Raw genomic sequence first — 14995 nt, forward strand, 5'->3', positions numbered from 1 at the left:
ATGATGAAGGTAGGGCACCTATTACATTGTTTACAGTATAATGTTGATGATGAAGGTAAGGCACCTATTACATTGTTTACAGTATAATGTTAATGATGAAGGTAAGGCACCTATTACATTGTTTACGGTATAATGTTGATGATGAAGGTAGGGCACCTATTACATTGTTTACAGTAGAATGTTGGTGATGAAGGTAGGGCACATATTACATTGTTTACGGTATAATGTTTATGATGAAGGTAAGGCACCTATTACATTGTTTACAGTATAATGTTAATGATTAAGGTAGGGCACCTATTACATTATTTACAGTATAATGTTAATGATGAGGGTAGGGCACCTATTACATTGTTTACGGCATAATGTTGATGATGAAAGTAGGGCACCTATTACATTATTTACAGTATAATGTTAATTTACAGTATAATGTTAATTTACAGTATAATGTTAATTTACAGTATAATGTTAATTTACAGTATAATGTTAATGATGAAGGTAGGGCACATATTACATTGTTTACGGTATAATGTTAATAATGAAGGTAGGGCACATAGTGAACACACATTTATTTCCATGTGTAGTCAGAGTCTTCACATTGGCATTCTGTCTGGCTAACTGTTGTGTAGATTGCTGTCCCACACTTGAAAAAGTCTGGTGCAGATTTTGTGTGTCTTTTAGCTGCTGGTTGTGTTGGATTCTCCTATAATGGTAATAAACGGCAGTAGAAAGCACTTTTTTGGCCCTCTCCTGCCCAACCACACGCTCGTCGAGGAAGCTGAAAATCTGGAACAAATAAAAAAATATCATCTAGTAAATGAGGATACATGAAGACTGACTGACTATTATATTGGTAGATCAGTTATATAGACTGTATATTTACAACACACCAATTGATATACTACAACACATCAATAATCTACATACTGTAAACAACACTGTTGCTTCAAGGATGAATGTTGCATCCCGAACAAAATTCATACTGTATGTACAGTGATTGATTTTTTAAGGCGACAATATATGAGAATATACTTCATTAAAAATGTTGCTCCAAAGCAAAGTCCAGTTCCTACTTACGTATCACTAGGCATCTATTATACATTAACACAACTTCTTCAGCTATTTTTGTTAAGCTGTCCTCCATCAGAAGGCCTGACTACATAATAATCCATCTGGCGAAACCAGTAATTACACAAATATTATATTGTTGGTATTGGTTATTACCTCCTGGTGTAGATTTATACAAATTAACAGCTGACAGGCAGGCTTTAACAGTATTTGTGACCTTTTTTATATATCCAACATTTTTTTATCTTCATGATATATTCCACCATGATACACTAAGGACGGTAGAGGTTATTCTTTTTTTTATACATCCTGTTCCTGATAGACATATAAAACCCCCAAAATAAAAATATAATCTATACATATAGGCTTAGTAACTGTTTTTAACACTTCAATACAGGTATGGTCAACACAACAGCTTGAGATCAGTCACAAATTTTAGGAAATTACCCAAGATATCTCCAGATATACCTCAAAACTCCTTGGTAATGAAACCTCTAGCCAGAATATATGCTTGTAAAAGTCTGTTACCTGTTTTGGACTGGGCACAGCACGATGCTTTGGTATAATATCTGTTCGACCTGCTAACAAAGTTATGTAGACATAACAAAAAAGCTAATATTAATAAATTTGTATGCCTAACCCCGACTCATTTTTTAGTAGTTTAGTAGTTTTAATACATCTATAAAACCATGTTATGTTTTAATGCATGATTTGATATTGATAATGTTCACTGTCAAATGTAAACATTTCCAATGTTATGATATTAATCAGAGATCAATCAACGACAGAACACAGACTAAACTGTACATTTTTTTCTTATATATAGTCTCAATGACCTTGAACTTGGGTGAAAGTTACTGAAATAGAAAGTCATTCAATGTAAAAAAAAACAACAAAAAAACACTGGTGGCTAGTGGCCAATCGATGATTGCTGCATATGTACATGCATCACAATACTGTGGAAACCTGAGGAGATAAAAATTACCTTTGTGCGGTGTTAGAGATGCATGCTCTATATACTCAAAATTTCGATCTAGTATTGATCTATAATTTTTTGGTTTTCCTTTTGAATGCTTTTTGGAATAAAAGGAATTGTTTGTTCCTCCAAAACATCTTGACAAAACACTATAGAGATATCGTCTCTCTGACCATGTTCCAGAAAAAAGGTTTCCTTTGGATTGTACACCACATTTTCCCCTGACAAAGGATGCCATCCTTCCTGTCTAAGTTTTAAGCCCTTTGCTAGATAGCCTCCTATGGAAGTGTAGCTCTGTCCTTTAATTATCCATCCTGAAATAATAAAACAAGAAATCTTAGAACTACATTTAACACTTGGTAAAGAATATCTTTATCCTGGAACCAAGATACAATTTTATTGTCAGTACATAACTGTTGCTATGTAATACATTATTCAAAGTTGCTAGAAATCAAAGGAAACCTCATTTATTACCTGGGGGAGGGGTGGGAGTAGGGAGAGGGGGATACAAACATTTCAATCATGGCTGAAATACACATGCATGTGACCACATTTTAACACATTTTAACATTTACTTCTGACAGAGACACCATAGTTTTGATGGAACTCCCTTAAGGATCACGGTCCCCCTCCACTGGTTTTTCGTACATTTAGTTACCTCCCCTTATTTTCGTTTTAGATATATATATAACTGTAGCGCAGTTAAGCCATGCTACTTCCATTGATCAAATAGCTTGTTGGTTAGAAGGACAGTAAATCAACCTGGCGTCAGGAGTTAATATCCCGGTCTAGCTTTACTGAATATGTATTTCATTTATTTCACCTTGATCATATTTTCATAAAAATTCTGCAATGTATGGTTTTCTTTTCAGAAAAGATATAGTCATACTGCAACAACCAATTGTCAATGCATAGTGACACTTTTTGGGAGCAGTAGCGGGATACTGAAGAGATTCCCAAAGCATATTTTTGTGTAGAACATACCTATCATATAACTATGATTTTGACTCTGCTACTCATGTACTATACAGTGATGTAGCCCCTTGACTGTGCAAAAATTAATCCCATTACAGTGTCTGAAAGCCACAGTTTATTGTCAAAACAGAGACATATATATTATTATATACGTCTCTGGTCAAAACAAATACAGACTATGCAAAATAATGTTACCATACTTTTAAGCCGACACCTAAACAATATAGGCCTATCTGAAATAAAATTATGAAAATCAAACTATACAAGGGATCAAATAAACAGAAATTGACCTGTGCCAAATGCACTGAAGTCTTCAAAACTAAGAAATACATTGTCACTGTACAATTAAAAAATGTGTGAAAAAATATCCTGGTCTTGAAAAAACATCCCTGTCATTTCTATCCAAATGAAATTCACACATCTCTATCTCTGCTGTAGAACTTTGGTCCATGGCAATGGGCTTCGTGAGCTACTTTGACCAGTGCTTTGACACACTAACGTTACACTTGTCAGTGTTAGTCTAGTCTAGTGCTAGGCACACGTATATCATGTGTATTACTGTATATAAACCATATATATGGTGTACTGGTTCTTGTAGAAGTTAGTCTGACAAAAACAATAGATTTATCCATGTCACTAACTATTATGGAAATACATACGTGTTATTGTATGCCTTCTGTAAAACAATTCAAATCTTCATCATTTAACAACTTAGCCTTCGGAATATTAGTATCGAGGTGTTCCGATGACAACGATTGTTCGAAGGTGAAGGTCGTTTAGGGAGGTATACTTTATGCTACATTACATACGTAGGCTTGTTTACAGTATATAGTAAAAAAAAAAAAGCAGACTATTATTTACAAATAATTTATAATATTTAAAGACAAAATATAACAAAAAATGTCTACATTTATCATAAATGTTCCAGTAACATGTGATTATATGTGTGTGCCAGGATATATAAATAACGACTTCTCTCAAAGCAATATGGCGGCGCCCAGAATGTAGTTTCGCATGTGCAATCCAACTATGTATCGTAGACTGTAATTTCACCCCAGCTGTTGAATTTTATTGCAAACAATGGCTGGGAGAGGCAGAGGACGCGGACGGAACGTTTCGTTTAATGTGGAAGCGCTTGGATTTGGCCGAGGAGAGGCGTTACCTGCTCCAATATTGCAACCTCCCCCTCTATATCCCGTAAGTAGAACCCGTTTACTACACAATACTACGAGGGAAACAATCCGTGAAAAGAACGCATCTAATGATTTCTCTGATAATTCAAAGTTCTGATAACTAAGAGATGCGTCCTTTAACTGTTTCATTTAGAAGGTACGCTGAGTTGTCCTGGACTTTTAGCTGTCACCGTGAAAAAAATCACAGGTGTTTGAAATTCTGACTGGATATCAACCATACTTGACTGGAAGCATCCCTAGGTGGTGGTGATTCCCAATTGTACAAATGGTTGGGCTGAACCCTCAGGGGGCTGAGGGGCGGGGGCCAAAAAGAGGCAATTTGGCTATATTGCTATAAAGGAATTCTTCTGTAGAACTAATAATTTCTGAACTATGCACAGGATATCAATCATATTTGAGTAAAAGCATTCATGAGAGGCAGGGATTAAAAATTGTACAAATGATGGGGCTGACCCCCCAGGGGGTTGAGGGATGGGGGCCAAAAAGGGTAATTTGGCTATGTTGCTTTAAGCGGCTTCTTCTCTGGAACTAAGTTATGGATATCAACCATATTTGACTGGAAGCATCCCTAGGTGGTGGTGATTCAAAATTGTACAAATGGTTGGGCTGAGGGGCGGGGCCAAAAGGGGTCAATTTGGCTATATTGCTATAAACGACTTCTTCTGTAGAACTATGCCATGGATATCGATCATACTTGGTTGGAAGCATTTATGGGAGGCAGGGATTCAAAATTGTACAAATGGTGGGGCTGACCCCCGGGCTAAGGGGTGGGGCCAAAAAAGTTTATTACTTGGAAATGGTTGAGATCCCCACCGTATAACCATATATACAATTGCTGAGTATAAAGAGAAGAATGCATATTTGCTTCCAGAATGGCCCTAGGGTCTGGCTCCACCCTTGGAGACATAGTCCCTGGGTTATAACTTTAAAACAGTTGAGATCCCCACCCCAAAACTATGTATACAAATGCTATAGGCATAAAGAGACGAATGTAGTCATGATATCAGAATGGACAATGGGGTCTGACCGAACCCTGAGGGTCCAAGTTTCTTAGTCACAGCTTGGAAACAGTTGAGATCCCCACCCTATAACCATATATACAATTGCTGAGTATAAAGAGATGAATGCAAATATGCTTCCATTATGGCCCCCTGGGTCATAACTTTGAAATGGTTAAGATCCCCACCCCAAAACAATATATATACAATTGTTAGGCATAAAGAGACAAATGCAGTCATGCTATTTGAATTGACCCCAGGGTCTGCCCCACCTTTGCAGACTTAACCCCTGGGTCATAACTTTGGAACAGTTGAGATCCCCACCCCAAAACTATAAATACAAATGCTGTGGAAAAAGAGACGAATGCAGTCATGATATTATAATTGATTCTGGGGTCTGGCCACAACCCTAGGGACCTAGTTTCTGAGTCACAGCTTAGAAACAGTTGAGATCCCCAACCCATAACCATACATAAAATTGCTGGGCATGAACAATCTAATACTACAAGGATTGGCCTTGGGGTCTGGCATATTCCCTTGGATCTTCTTTGGAGAATAATTTGCCATGATTGCTTAGATATCCAGGTGAGCAATACAGGCCCTCTGGGCCTCTTGTTTTTATTTAAAGGTTGGCACTTGGTTAAACAAGCACTGCTGCAGAAGAAGGAATATCTGTTTATCTGGGTTCAAACTCTTAGACCACCAGCTTCCAGACAACGTTGTGCGTGCAGAGTAACTTGAGGGCTTTGAGTTAGCCTGCTACTGCACTAAGCGCCTCTAGCACTGTCTCCCCCGATGTGTTTATGCCTGAGAAGGCCCTACACCTGAGAAGGCCCTACACCTGAGAAGGCCCTACACCTGAGAAGGCCCTACACCTGAGAAGGCCCTACACCTGAGAAGGCCCTACACCTTACAGATCCAGATGCTCTAGCCGACTGAGCTGTCTGGTCACCAGAAGTCCCCTTCCCAGTCCTACTACACCTGTCCAAGTCTCAAGTTATAAATACCAATGGGTAAACATCAGTAGTTGAATAATATAAAAAGATGATACCTGTCTGTGATGAAGTGGCAAAAGAAGACACAGTCCTAGACAGTTGGTTCCAATGGACTAGATTTTCCATCAACATTATCACGTCAAATAGCTTTAATCCGAACTTGTCTGCATTCCATGGACCTGTTGGTTATTCTGTAAAAGCTACAGGTCTGTTAATGTTTCATCTTTCTGGAACATCCAAGTGAAGCCGATATGCCACAGTAATTAACTACAAGATACAAGAAGATTTATTTAGAGTCGTACATGTTAAACAATGAGCATTAGCTCTCTCTATTTTGAGAAATAGTTGGTCGAAGCATCCTCATCAGTTACATATATACACACCATTTTGCCCACCAATTTTTGCATGTGACCACCCTTTGACATCAAGACAATCTTTGCTATATTATGTAAAACCCCCATATATTACCAGTAATTCTTGGGTCCACTCATGATCACATTTTCACTTTACTTACATGTTTCAGCCAACAGACTTTAAGCCTGTACCTCTACTTCAAGGAGAAGAGTTTGATTACATGTTGGCCTTAAAACAAGAGTTCCGTGGAGTTATGAAGAGGTCAGCATTTTATCAACAAACCTCTGCAAATCGCAAGGACATAGACAGATACTCAGATAAATATCAGCTGAACAGTGACACAGATGGTAAATGGGAACCAGGTAATATGATAATAACTTGTATTTATATGCAAGTTGTTTTTAAGCAAGAAAAGCAATTTCTTTTTATAAACCCCTTGCCCTATTTTTGCAAATTCCCCCAGAAGTACAACATTCAGAAAAATGTATATTATATGAATGTGATTTTTTTCCCCAACATAGCTTCTTAGATTACATTTTATACATATTTCAAGGCTTTCTGTCAACTCTGGAATTTAACAGTTTCCGAAATCAGAAAAACAATAAAATTCAGCTTTTTGTTTTTATTATTTGTCAATATTGATAACTGAACAAGTATTATTAACTCATTTATTCATACATAAGATATTCTTGGTATTTAAGACTGGAGAAGGTTCCCAGCAGAACTGAAAATAACAAGCAAGAAATCCAGAAAAGTTGGTTCGACAGTTCAACCTAACATTCCTAAGAAAAAGAAAAAAATAGACCAGAGTGATGTAAAAAAGACTCTGGAGGTGAGGACTAATAATTGTTTGTGAAGCAGATGAGTAAGAGTTCTTTCCCTTAGAACATTTTTGTAAAGATAATTTACACATAGCAATTCTAGTATAATGCTAAAGATTAGCTATAATTAGCATGATTCTTATTTTGATGTGTTAAGCATCAAATGCATATGTAAGTAACATATAATTACTTATGCAAATTAAGACAAACATTTAATGATGTTTTATAACTGAAATGCAAATTCTTTTTCTTGGGGGAAAAAAGTACTGAAAGGAAGAATAACACAATAAAGTATATACGAAACATAATTAATCCACAGAACTTACAGTACGTAAGTTATATACAGTAGTCTACAGTAGTTGGTATATAGATCTTTCATATTTTGCTGAATGTTATTTGTTATGATACTGAGAAAGTGATTATGACATTGTTGTATAACCTGTGTGTGTTTTTTAAGATGGTGTCAGTAATATAAGTGTACAAGGTTTTCTCCTCCACTTCATCTCATCCCTTCTAAAGCAGTGTTTACACGGTTAGTTAGATATTAAATGCATGATTTTTACAGAGGTACTAAAATAATAATGAAATTGTCTGTTAAATCTATTTTATTGAAGGAATTAGAGAAAAAGGAGGAGAAGGGAGATGAAAGTGACGAAGATGAAAATGAAGATGAAAAGAAAAATGAAGGGGATGAAGATGCAGAAGAGGAGCTTTATGAAGAAGATGAAATTGAGGAGGTTTGTATGATCACAGATTTAGTTTTCTTCGTTAATTAGTTACATGTCAGTAAAGGGTTGATAACTTGCACTTGTATCATTAATAAATATTCTCATGTGTCAAAAATATCAAAAATAAGATTTTTGTGATTCAGATTGTACATGCCTCATTTTAGGGGTCACTAAGCGATGCCTTTTAGGTGTTGTGGTGAATATATTGCTATATACACCGTGTATATAGTTATAAACAACCATACATATTATTGTACACCCACCTTGATGTCCTGATACATACAGGTGTCTATAACATTATTGTACACCTATGCCACAATAATGTCCTGATACATACAGGTGTCTATAATATAATTGTACACCCACCTTGATGTCCTGATATATACAGGTGTCTATAATATTATTGTACACCCACCTTGATGTCCTGATACATACAAATATCTAAAACATTATTGTACACCCACCTTGATGTCCTGATACATACAGGTGTCGATAACATGATTGTACACCCACCTTGATGTCCTGATACATACAGATGTCTATAATATTATTGTACACCCACCTTGATGTCCTGATATATACAGGTGTCTATAATATTATTGTACACCCATGCCACCATGATGTCCTGATACATACAGGTGTCTATAACATTATTGTACACCCACCTTGATGTCCTGATACATACAGATATCTATAACATTATTGTACACCCACCTTGATGTCCTGATACATACAGGTGTCTATAACATTATTGTAAACCCGCCTTGATGTCCTGATACATACAGGTGTATATACTATTATTGTACACCCATGTCACCATGATGTCCTGATACATACAGGTGTCTATAATATTATTGTACACCTACCTTGATGTCTTGATACATACAGGTGTCTATAACATACACCTACACCATGATGTCCTGATACATACATATATCTATAATATTATTGTACACCCATGCCACCATGATGTCCTGATACTTACAGGGGTCTCTAACATTATTGTACACCCACCTTAATGTCCTGATAAATACAGGTGTCTATAACATTATTGTACACCTACCTTGATGTCCTGATACATACAGGTGTCTATAACATTATTGTACACCTACCTTGATGTCCTGATACATACAGGTGTCTATAACATTATTAGCTCACCTGGCACGAAGTGTTAAGTGAGCTTATGCCGTGGCGCGGCGTCCGTCGCCCGGCCGTCGTCTGTCCGTCCGTCCGGCGTCCGGCGTCAATATTTTACTTAAACAACTTTTTCTTAATAACCGAAAGGCCTAGGGTGTCGATATTTGGCCAGAAGCAAACTCGGATGAAGGGCTACAAAATTTGTTAAAATGAATGACCTTGACCCATTTTCAAGGTCACAGGGGTCAAATATGTTAAAATTTTTAAACAACTTCTTCTGAATAACCAAAATGCCCAGGGGGATGATATTTAGTCAGTAGCATACTAGGATCAAGGGCTACCTAGTTTGTTCAAATGTATGACCTTGAATCATATTCAAGGTCACAAGGAGCAAATATGTTCAAAATATTTAAACAACTTGTTCTGAATAACCAAAAGGCTCAGGATGTTGATATTTAATATGTCCTGATACATACATATATCTATAATATTATTGTACACCCACCTTGATGTACTGATACATACAGGTGTCTATAATATTATTGTACACACATGCCACCATGATGTCCTGATACATACGTATATCTATAATATTATTGTACACCCATGCCACCATGATGTCCTGATACATACAGGTGGCTATAACATTATTGTACACCCATGCCACCATGATGTCCTGATACATACGTATATCTATAATATTATTGTACACCCACCATGCTGTCCTGATACATACAGGTGTCTATAAAATTATTGTACACCCACCTTGATGTCATGATACATACAGGTGTCTCTAACATTAGTGTACACCCACCTTGATGTCCTAATACATACAGGCGTCTATAACATTATTGTACACCCCCCTTGATGTCCTGATACATACAGGCGTCTATAACATACACCTACATGATACATACAGGTGTCTATAACATTATTGTACGCCCACCTTGATGTCCTGATACATACAGGTGTATATACTATTATTGTACACCCATGCCACCATGATGTCCTGATACATACATATATATATAATATTATTGTACACCCACCATGCTGTCCTGATACATACAGGTGTCTCTAACATTATTGTACACCCACCTTGTTGTCCTGATACATACAGGTGTCTCTAACATTATTGTACACCCACCTTGATCTCCTAATACATACAGGTGTCTATACCATACACCTACACAACACATCACCACTATCACCATCTATAACATTATTGTACACCCACCTTGTTGTCCTGATACATACAGGTGTCTCTAACATTAGTGTACACCCACCTTGATGTCCTAATACATACAGGCGTCTATAACATTATTGTACACCCGCCTTGATGTCCTGATACATACAGGAGTCTATAACATTATTGTACACCCATCTTGATGTCCTGATACATACAGGTGGCTATAACATTATTGTACACCCATCTTGATGTCCTGATACATACAGGAGTCTATAACATTATTGTACACCCACCTTGTTGTCCTGATACATACAGGTGTCTCTAACATTAGTGTACACCCACCTTGATGTCCTAATACATACAGGTGTCTGTAACATACACCTACCTGATACATACAGGTGTCTATAATATTATTGTACACACATGCCACCATGATGTCCTGATACTTACAGGTGTCTATAACATTATTGTACGCCCACCTTGATGTCCTGATACATAAAGGTGTCTCTAACATTATTGTACACCCACCTTGATCTCCTAATACATACAGGTGTCTATAACATACACCTACACAACACATCACCACTATCACCATCTATAACATTATTGTACACCCACCGTGATGTCCTGATACATACAGGTGGCTATAACATTATTGTACACCCACCTTGATGTACTGATACATACAGGTGTCTATAAAATTATTGTACACCCACCTTGATGTCATGATACATACAGGTGTCTCTAACATTAGTGTACACCCACCTTGATGTCCTAATACATACAGGTGTCTCTAACATTATTGTACACCCACCTTGATGTCCTAATACATACAGGTGTCTATAACATACACCTACACAACACATCACCAGTATCAACATCACACATACACAACACCAGTGTCAACATCACACCTACACAACACGTCACCAGTGTCCACATTAGGCCGGTGTCAACATCACACTTACACAACACGTCACCAGTATCATCATCACACCTACAAAACACGTAACCAGTGTCAACATCAGGCCAGTGTCACCATCACACCTACACATCATGTCACCAGTGTCAACATCACACCTACACAACACTTCACCAGTGTCAACATCAGGCCAGTGTCAACACCACACCTACACAATACGTCACCAGTGTCAACATCAAACCTACACAACACATCACAAGTGTCAACATCAGGCCAGTGTCAACATCACACCTACACAACACTTCACCAGTGTCAACATCACACCTACACAACACATCACCAGTGTCAACATCACACCTACACAACATGTCAACATCACACCTACACAACACGTCACCAGTGTCAACATCAAACCTACACAACACATCACAAGTGTCAACATCAGGCCAGTGCCACCTCACACCTACACAACACATCACCAGTGTCAACATCACACCTACACAACATGTCAACATCACACCTACACAACACGTCACCAGTGTCACCATCACACCTACACAACACGTCACCAGTACCAACATCAGGCCAGTGTAAACATCACACCTACACAACATGTCGCCATCACACCTACACAACATGTCAACATCACACCTACACAACACGTCACCAGTGTCACCATCACACCTACACAACATGTCACCAGTATCAACATCAGGCCAGTGTCAACACCACACCTACACAACACGTCACTAGAGTCAACATCAGGACAATGTCAACACCACACCTACACAACACTTCACCAGTGTCAACATCACACCTACACAACATGTCACCAGTGTCAACCTCAGGCCAGTGTCAACACCACACCTACACAACACGTCACCAGTGTCACATCAGGCCAGTGTAAACATCACATCTACACAAGTCACTAGTGTCAACATCACACCTACACAACATGTCACCAGTGTCAACATCAGGCCAATGTAAACATCACATCTACACAAGTCACTAGTGTCAACACCACACCTACACAACACGTCACTAGAGTCAACATCAGGACAATGTCAACACCACACCTACACAACACGTCACCAGTGTCAACATCACACTTACACAACATGTCACCAGTGTCAACCTCAGGCCAGTGTCAACACCACACCTACACAACATGTCACCAGTGTCACATCAGGCCAGTGTAAACATCACATCCACACAAGTCACTAGTGTCAACATCACACCTACACAACATGTCACCAGTGTCAACATCAGACCAATGTAAACATCACATCTACACAAGTCACTAGTGTCAACATCACACCTCCACAACACGTCACCAGTGTCACCATCACACCTACACAACATGTCACCAGTATCAACATCAGGCCAATGTAAACATCACATCTACACAAGTCACTAGTGTCAACATCACACCTACACAACACGTCACCAGTGATAACATCAGCCAGTGCAAACATCACATCTACACAAGTCACTAGTGTCAACACCACACCAACACAATACGTCACCAGTGTCAACATCACACCAACACAATACGTCACCAGTGTCAACATCACACATACACAACACGTCACCAGTGTCAACATCACACATACACAACACGTCACTAGTGTCAATACCACACCTACACAACACATCACCTTTCATTATTACACTGATGTCGTCATGTACCAATGTCCATATCACAGTGATGTCCACATCAAACCAATAATGTCAACATTAATCTGATGTTAATATCACATTAATGTTAATTAACCAACACCAAAGTCAACATCAAAAGTATTACACAATGACACTAATTTCAATATTACACCTAAATTCACTAAGGTTTAAACCTGTTTTTGATGTTTAATAACTTACTGTTTCCTTAATTGTGACATCAAAACCATGTGAGTTTGGCATTTATGATCATTTATGATCTTTGTTTTGATTGGTGTGTTTTATTTACTCCAGGAGACTGACTACCTCTTGTCTTACTTTGACAATGGTGAGGATGACAATGGTGGGGATGATGATGCTGATGAGGGGCCAGTCTACTGATCATGATGATATGTGTGTACCTAGTCGTATGGAACGGAAACACTTTTTATCCTCAGTTTGATTTAAAAAAAATAAGATTAATACTTTAGCTCAGACATTCAATGGAATGGATATGTGTGGTCTTTGTCGGATTGAAAATGGAATAAATTTTCTTTAATTCTTTGAATTAAAGATTAAGCTCACATTTTCAAGATCGCATTCAGTTAAAAGTTCAGATGTCTACCAGAATGTTGCTGATGAGAAAATGTGAGATTTCTCAATAATTTTCCAGGTAATGGTACATGTAGATTTTTTTACGAGAAATAGAATGCTACCAATTGATTATTTCTGGTAGAATTTGTATTTCATCATATTAATGAAAGATGTTTGTTTTCATGAATAACTGGTGCATTAATATACATATAGGTACGTTAACATTACAGTGTATTCTGGCATCAATGTACGCAGTATATTGTAAATGTAACTCTCATCCTGTACATGTACAATGAAGCTGGTGTCATGATGATTGTTAGCCGAACAACACAAGATTGTACGTGTTTTTGACTGATGTTATCAACCAACTTTTATGATGTGTTGAATATATAAATCATGTTTTCAAAAACCCAGTATTGTTTTGCTTTTTGATTTAAACATCAAGATTTAGTCAGATTTAGCAGTTAGGACAAATCATGATTGAGGTAAACCTAGAAGAAAGATTTGACGTGTTATGGCTAACTAAAACCTCGGCACCACTCACCTTGATGCCTATATATAATATGACAGAATTAAAACTTTAATTCCAGTAGTTGAATTTTTCAACATACCTTAATTTGACTATGACTTCAGTCTTAAACCCCCAAAAAGCAGGGTTCCTCAGAAATCAATTAGTTATCCTGTGAAATTACAAGAAACAATATTAGCATTTTAGTTTGGTTTTATTATGTTTAACATCCCATTAACAGCTCAGGTTATTTAAAGACATGCCTCCATGTGTGTAATGGATGTGTGCTGGAGGCAGGGTGTTTGTGTATTACATGCCTCCATGTGTGTAATGGATGTGTGCTGGAGGCAGGGTGTTTGTGTATTACATGCCTCCATGTGTGTATTGGATGTGTGCTGGAGGCAGGGTGTTTGTGTATTACATGCCTCCATGTGTGTATTGGACGTGTGCTGGAGGCAGGGTGTTTGTGTAATATATGCCACCTTGTGATAGTGCAGATCTGATGCCGACTTTAGTGCTACCTCACTGAAATACCATGCCAAAGGCACCCAGCATAGTATTCCGCCTGGTTACATTATATTGACAGTAGCTTAACTAACTAGTTGTTGGAATCGCCCTATATGCTGAATCTTAGAAACTTAAGGACTTTTGTGTGTCCTGGCCTGGGGACAAAACCCATTGCTTCCTCACTTGGGCAAATGTTCAACACTAAGGTCCAAAGTGAGGTGTTGCCACTAGGAAACAAACAGGTTTTTAGAAAGTAAAGAGAAAATATAAGATCCCAATTTTGCAATGGGGGCAGTGGATCGTATATTGAAGTCACAGCTTGTTTTAACAGAATGACAGACTACGATCGTATCTCTTTAAGAGTGTATTCTTGTATC

The 14995-nt window shown here is 37.8% G+C and overlaps 2 protein-coding genes across 3 annotated transcripts in view; one reads left to right on the forward strand and one right to left on the reverse strand.

Annotated features, from left to right (window-relative positions):
- Nucleotides 1-3772, reverse strand: part of LOC110462577 (ATP-dependent Clp protease ATP-binding subunit ClpX-like) — a 15533-nt gene extending 11761 nt beyond the window's left edge. Inside the window, exons 1-4 of one of the 2 annotated variants that reach the window (XM_021516576.1) lie at nt 3676-3772; nt 2051-2355; nt 1594-1643; nt 564-783 (exon numbers count right to left, since the gene is read on the reverse strand). In XM_021516576.1, the coding sequence (XP_021372251.1) occupies nt 564-783; nt 1594-1643; nt 2051-2279 (499 nt within the window). In that variant the 5' untranslated portion in view covers nt 2280-2355; nt 3676-3772. Of the gene's footprint in view, nt 1-563; nt 784-1593; nt 1647-2050; nt 2356-3675 lie in introns of both variants that reach the window. The other variant, XM_021516575.1, reaches the window with a different exon arrangement.
- Nucleotides 3773-3960: 188 nt separating this feature from the next.
- Nucleotides 3961-14010, forward strand: LOC110462578 (DNA-directed RNA polymerase III subunit RPC7-like). The gene is made up of 5 exons (XM_021516577.1): nt 3961-4213; nt 6726-6918; nt 7258-7388; nt 7992-8114; nt 13325-14010. Exons 1-5 carry the CDS (start codon nt 4097-4099, stop codon nt 13409-13411), a joined length of 651 nt encoding a protein of 216 aa, XP_021372252.1. The 5' UTR covers nt 3961-4096; the 3' UTR covers nt 13412-14010.
- Nucleotides 14011-14995: the final 985 nt, after the last annotated feature.

The sequence above is a fragment of the Mizuhopecten yessoensis genome, unplaced genomic scaffold (assembly GCF_002113885.1).
Source record: "Mizuhopecten yessoensis strain PY_sf001 unplaced genomic scaffold, ASM211388v2 scaffold10807, whole genome shotgun sequence".
Classification (NCBI taxonomy): domain Eukaryota; kingdom Metazoa; phylum Mollusca; class Bivalvia; order Pectinida; family Pectinidae; genus Mizuhopecten; species Mizuhopecten yessoensis.